The following is a 7,075-nucleotide window of genomic DNA, read 5'->3' as shown; positions in this document are numbered from 1 at the left end:
ACTGGCTCTTGTGCGAGTGGCACATGAGATGTACCATCCTGAGCGTGACCGTTGCCAGTACCGCCTGACTGGCTCCCGTAGGATTTTCGAGCAAGATCGTTGCCAGTGCCCCTGAACTGGCTTGTGCGGGTGGCACATAAAAGACACCATTTCGAGCATGGCCGTTTTCGTGCGGGTGACACATAAAAGCACCCACTACACTCTCTGGAAGGGCATCCAGCTGTAGAAACTCTGCCAAATTAGATTGGAGCCTGGTGTTGCCATCCGGTTTCACCAGTCCTCAGTCAAATCGTCCAACCCATGCTAGCATGGAAAGCGGACGTTAAACGATGATGATGATGATATATATAATGTCTTGAATGTGACATTGTGATGGTGATGATAATGCTAGTGATGATAATGATAATGATGGTGGAGATGGTGATGATGATAATGATGGTAGTGATGATAGTGATAGTGGTGAGGATGATGATGATGCAGAAATTGCTGTTTGCATCTACCAAACCTAACCTGCATATCTTAAGATATACGAGATGAATGTTGAAACGCTTTACTTAAGGGCCCAAGTGAGTACCCAGGTGAAATTCTGTTTCAAGCATTAGTCTGTCAAACACTTTGACCACAAAGCAATACTGAATCTTCTATCAAGTATTTTGCATAAATTTTGTTTCTCTGCACTGAATCAGGATGAAGCTACAAGTAGTAGTGTTTGCCAAATACTATCAATTTACACTATCCCAACATAACTTGACATTCATCTCACAATATATTACTCAAATAACACCTATTCTACACAATTATCTCCAGCATTATTATCATGTAATGTTCCCTTTTCCATGCTAGCATAGGTTGGTCAGTTAAACAAGAGCTGGTGATTCAGAGGGTTATGTTGAGCTCCAACGTCTGCTTTGGTGTGGAATCCATAAGCTGATGTGCTCTATAACAGCAGCCACTTTACAGAGTGTACTGAATGTCTTTTTTTTTTCATGGCACCAACACTAATAAGGTCACTGAGTACTCATAAGACAAGATCCCTCAATTGAGTGGGGCTATTGTATTGAAAGGGGTGAAAGTATGATAGAGGGACAAGAGCTGGGGTCTTGTTGAAGAGAATTCATGACTTCTCCAGGTGAGAGAGAGAGAGAGAATTATAAACACAAGGCCAGAAGTATTTAGGGGAGAGGTAAGTTAATACCACTGACCCCTACCCCACCAACTCTAGACTGATATTTTACTTCATCGATCCCCAGAAGTGATGAAATGCAAAGTTAACGAATTATAATAATAATAATCCTCTCTGCTAAAGGTAGAAAGCCTGAAATTTCGTGGGAGGGAGTAAGTCGATTACATCGACCCCAATGTTTCACTGGTACTTTATTTATTGGCTCCCAAAGGATGAAAGGCAAAGTTGATTACATCAACCCCATGGGGAAAAGGTAAAGTTGATTACAAAAAGAGTAAAAGGTAAAGTCAACCTTAGTGGGATTTGAACTCAGAATGTAAAGACAGACAAAAATGTCGCAATAATATGATTACTGATATTAAAGTAACAGCTCGTATTACTCTTCGTGAGCTTTGTTGTCTAAAACATACTTTCTTATTTTCTTATTTTGCAGTGCATGTATCAAATGAGGCTTATTTGGCTGAGAACCTCGAGAGGTTGAGTAAGAATGCCAGTACACGGGACCAAGAAGAAGAAATTGGTAAAGTATAATTATTATTATGCTGTATGTAAACAAACAAGTTTGTTTTTCAAAGTGCTGAAATGTATGGTAGAACAAGGAGAAAGATAAATTTTATTCAGCGCGCCTTCATAGGATTTTCGAGCGAGATCGTTGCCAGTGCCCCTGGACTGGCTCTTGTGCGGGTGGCACATAAAAGACACCATTTCGAGCGTGGCCGTTGCCAGTACCGCCTGACTGGCCTTTGTGCGGGTGACACGTAAAAGCACCCACTACACTCTCCGAGTGGTTGGCGTTAGAAAGGGCATCCAGCTGTAGAAACTCTGCCAAATCAGATTGGAGCTTGGTGTAGCCTTCTGGTTCGCCAGTCCTCAGTCAAATCGTCCAACCCATGCTAGCATGGAAAGCGGACGTTAAACGATGATGATGATGATAGATACTGAACAGTATAGATATAAAGGATAAAATCCTTTTTTCTTTTTCTGCTTTTAAAAAGAAAAAAGGATTTTATCCTTTATATCTATACTGTTCAGTATCTATGTGCTGAATAAAATTTATCTTTCTGTTATTATTATTATTGGTATACTGTTTAATGATGATAGACATTTTGGTGTTGGTATACATTCTTTATCATTGCAGTTATTGGTATTTAGTAGATGCTTTATTCTTAGTAGTTTCTGGTATTGACAGACACTCTGTTGTTGTAAGACCTCTCAGTCTTGGGGGGTGTTAAGTTTGCAAGCCAGTCCTTTTGCAAAGCCTATAAGATGTTGGGTATTGCAAGGACCAACAGGAAGAAGGCTATCTAGTTGGCTACAGAAGCTGCAGAGGTTTGCCTGAAGGTGTCCTTGGATCAGGAGGTGTGATCCCTGGAGGGGATAAGTTGACACAAACTGGATCTTGATTACTTATGGTTAGATTGCCTGGGTGATTATAGAAAGACCCATAACACCCAATGACCCCAGGAAACATTACTGGTGATGTGTCAAGGTGATGCATGAAAAAACTATTTTTAACCTATTATTAAACATTTGTAGACTTATAATCAGTCAGTGCAGGTTTTAGATAGTCCATTGTTGGTTGATTGTTCTTATTAATAATAAAACAGTTCAGTGCTGGTATATGTTTAACCCTTTAGCATTTAAACCGGCCATATCTGTGAAGGTACATAGCTCAGTGGTTAGAAGGTTGGGCTCATAATCATGTGGTAGTGAGTTCAATTTCTGAACTAGCTTGTGTGTTGTGTGCTTGAGCAAGACACTTTATTTCACATTGCTCCAGTTCATTCAGCTGTTAAAATGAGTTGTGACTGGTGCCAAGCTGTTTTGGCCTTTGCCTTTCCTTTGGATAACATCTGTGGTGTGGAGAAGGGACTGGTATTCAGGGGCAACTGCTGGTCTTCCATAAGCAACCTTGCCCAGACTTGTGCTCAGAGGGAAACTTTTTAGGTGCAATCCATGGTCATTCATGGTCATCCAGCCAAAATATTCAGCAGTTTCATATTCCCTAAATATAGTCCCTGATGCAATGTGTCAATAGTTAAAGTAATCTATCTGAAAGAAAAAAAAAAACACTGACTGAGATCCTAAAGTTGACCCTCCAGTTATAGGACCCTACCTCCCTCCTGATCTTAAAGACAACCTCGCCACCTAATGTGGAGAGTCTAACTTCCCTACCTTAAATGCTTAAAATAGATCAAAGCACTTCTGTGTATGAATTTAAATGTACAAAGGCTAGCGTGTGTACATTTATATGTGCATATGTGTGTGAATATGTTTATCAGTGTGTGTGTGTGTGTGTGTATGTTTGCACATGGGTTATTGTTGGCACTCCGTCGCTTACGACGTTGAGGGTTCCAGTTGATCCAATCAACGGAACAGCCTGCTCGTGAAATTAGCGTGCAAGTGGCTGAGCACTCCACAGACACGTGTACCCTTAACGTAGTTCTCGGGGAGATTCAGCATGACACAGTGTGACAAGGCTGACCCTTTGAATTACAGGCACAACAGAAACAGGAAGTAAGAGTTAGGTTGTGGTGAAAGAGTACAGCAGGGTTCGCCACCATCCCCTGCCGGAGCCTCGTGGAACTTTAGGTGTTTTCGCTCAATAAACACTCACAACGCCCGGTCTGGGAATCAAAACTGCGATCCTATGACCGCGAGTCCGCTGCCCTAACCACTGGGCCATTGCGCCTCCACTTGCACATGGGTATATTAGGAATATTTATGTATACTTGGTGTTCTCATGTATGTATATCCTCTTCCCCTTCCCTTCACTAAGATATATCACAATATGACAGCAATAATATAGATATCATCATGCATACTTGGAAAATCTTGCTCATTGACAAGGATTTTTCCTGGATTAAAAAATCAGATTCTGTGGAGTTTATTTGACATCATTATGAAGTTATTTGATAGCGCAGATATGCAGTCTTATTGGTTTATATATCTTAAATACAGCTAAAGTGAAATTCGTCACAATAGAAATAAGCTTATGCAGAGATGATGTATTGGCTATATTCCAGCATGTCGATAATGTTAGCATTAGATGCATTTAGAAAGGAACTCATTAACATCTTCAATAACTCAATAACTCTGGCCTAAAAATAACTGTTCTTCATGCTGGTTGTACAGCTGTAACTCTGTTTTAGGCTAATTCTGTTGAATAATCTATGTATTAAAAAAGTTTTAAACAGGCGCAGGAGTGGTTGTGTGGTAAGTAACTTGCTTACCAACCACATGTTTCCAGGTTCAGTCCTACTGCGTGGCATCTTGGACAAATGTCTTCTACTATGGCATCGGGCTGACCAAAGACTTGTGAGTGGATTTGGTAGATGGAAACTGAAAGAAGTCTATCATATATATGTATATAACCTGGCAATGTTTCTACAGCTGGATGCCCTTCCTAACGCCAACCACTCCAAGAGTGTAGTGGATGCTTTTTACATGCCACCGGCACGGGAGCCAGTCAGGCAGAACTGGCATCGGCCACGTTCAGATGGTGCTTTTTACATGCTACCAGCACAGGTGCCAGTCGGGGTGGCAGGGGCTGGCATCGAACGCGTTCGGATGGTGCTTTTTACATGCCACCTGCACAGGGAGCCAGTCTGGCGGCACTGGCAACGACCTACACATGAATGGTGCTTATTGCATGTCACCGTGTATATGTATGTGTCTGTGTTTGTCCCCCCCACCATCACTTGACAACCAATTTTGGTGTGCTTACATCCCCTTAACATAGCGGTTTGGCAAAAGAGATCAATAGAATAAGAACTAGGCATACAAAGAATAAGTCCTGGGGTCGATTTGTTTGACTAAAGGTGGTGCTCCACCATGGCCGCAGTCAAATGACTGAACCAAATAAAAGAATAAAAGAATGGTACTGGTACTTCATTCTGCTCTCTCTCTCTATAAAGGTTAGAGTTTCTTCCCTTTCAGGATGAAGTTAAATTCGGAACATTTTCTCCATTAGGCACTGTTTTGGGTATTTATATCCCCGAAACTCCAAATATCTCAATAACTACTGCTCCGATTTATGCGAAATTTGTTTCATTCTGTTCAAGTAAGAGGCTGAGTTTTTGGTCATGTGCTGACTTTCCCTTTGAATATGAAACTCTGAGGAATGATGTATTATCTCTTACATCATCATCATCATCATCATCATGAGTTAATGTCTGTTTTCCATGCTGGCATAGGCTTGATAGTTTGACATGATCTAGCCAGCTGGAGAGCTGCACCAGACTCCAATTGTCAGTTCTGGCATGGTTTCTATGACTGAATGCCCTTCCGAGCACCAACCACTTTACAGAATGTACTGGGGGCTTTTTATGTGGCACCAGAACTGGTGCTCCTACATGGCGACAGCATGGGTGCTTTGTACGTCACAATCGCATGGGTGCTTTTTCTGTGGCACTGGCATGGGTGGTCTCTAGGCAGCTCTGGTCCAGGTGCTTTTTATGTGTGCTTGGCACGTGTATATATTGGGTTGTCCGGAAAGTACGTGCCGATTTTTAAAGGAAAGAAAAAGGTCAATAAATACTTGCCATTACATTTTTAATCAACCAAATATGAACCATTCTGTTGCACAATGCGTCTCCATCTTTCCTTTAACTTGCAAATACCCTCTTCCCAGAATTGAGGTGGTTTCAGGGCAAATAAGTCGAAAGGTAAGCTACTATAAATCGGCACAAACTTTCCGGACAACCCAATATATATCATGGCCCTGGCATGGGTGCTTTTTACATGGGACCAGCATGGGGGGATTTCCATGTGGCACACGCTTTTCACATGGTACTCGCGCTCCATTCTGCTATATTCTTTAATTCTTTTACTAGTTTCAGTCATTTGACTATGACCATGCTGGAGCACTACCTTTTAGTCAAAGAAATCGGTCTAAGGACTTATTCTTTGTAAGCCTAGTACTTATTTTATTGGTCTCATTTGCTGAACCACTAAGTTACAGGGATGTAAACACACCAACATTGGTTGTCAAGCGATGGTTGGGGGGAGGACAAACACAAACAAAGACACACACACATAAATATATACAGGCATACACACACACACACACATATATATACACACACACACACAACAGGCTTCTTTCAGTTTCCATCTACCACATCCACTCACAAGGCTTTGGTTGGCCTGAGGTTGTAGTAGAAGACACTTGTCCAAGGTGCCATGCAGTGGGACTGAACCTGGAACTCTGTGGCTTGGAAGCAAATTTCTTTACCACACAGCCACATACATACATACATACATTCACCACTACCACCACCCACCCCCACACACACACAACAGATCAAGCTTCCGCTCAGTTTCCGTCTTCAAAATTCACACGCAAGGAATTCGTCAACGCAAGGTTACAGTAAAAAAAAAAGACATTTGCCCAAGACGCTGCGTTGTGGGACTGAACCCGATATCACACGGTTGCAAATCAAACTTCTTAACCACACAGCCATGCCTGCCCCTTTTACGCATGTATATGCGTGTGTGCATGTGTGTTGTTCTGTACTGGAATGTTCCACTACGTGGAGCCAGTACACATCAATAAATTCAAGGCGGCGAGCTGGCAGAAACGTTAGCACGCCGGGCGAAATGCTTATTGGTATTTCGTCTGCCGCTACGTTCAGAGTTCAAATTCCGCCGAGGTCCACTTTGCCTTTCATCCTTTCGGGGTCGATAAATTAAGTACCAGTTAAGCACTGGGGTCGATGTAATCGACTTAATCCCTTTGTATGTCCTTGTTTGTCCTCTCTATGTTTAGCTCCTTGTGGACAATAAAGAAATAGGTATTTCGTCTGCCGCTACGTTCAGAGTTCAAATTCCGCCGAGGTCCACTTTGCCTTTCATCCTTTCGGGGTCGATTAAATAAGTACCAGTTACGCA

General features: G+C 42.1%; 1 protein-coding gene across 2 annotated transcripts in view; it reads left to right on the top strand.

Moving 5' to 3' along the window:
- Positions 1-7,075, top strand: part of LOC106882879 (arf-GAP with SH3 domain, ANK repeat and PH domain-containing protein 1) — a 208,347-nt gene that overhangs the window by 157,816 nt on the left and 43,456 nt on the right. For both annotated transcript variants that reach the window (XM_052967497.1, XM_052967498.1), the window contains exon 3: positions 1,617-1,703. In XM_052967497.1, coding sequence (XP_052823457.1) covers positions 1,617-1,703 — 87 coding nt within the window. The remainder of the gene's footprint in view (positions 1-1,616; positions 1,704-7,075) is intronic.

The sequence above is a fragment of the Octopus bimaculoides genome, chromosome 4 (assembly GCF_001194135.2).
Source record: "Octopus bimaculoides isolate UCB-OBI-ISO-001 chromosome 4, ASM119413v2, whole genome shotgun sequence".
Taxonomy (NCBI): domain Eukaryota; kingdom Metazoa; phylum Mollusca; class Cephalopoda; order Octopoda; family Octopodidae; genus Octopus; species Octopus bimaculoides.
The sequence above is the reverse complement of the archived record's forward strand: the minus strand, read 5'-3'. Positions and strand labels throughout refer to the sequence as shown.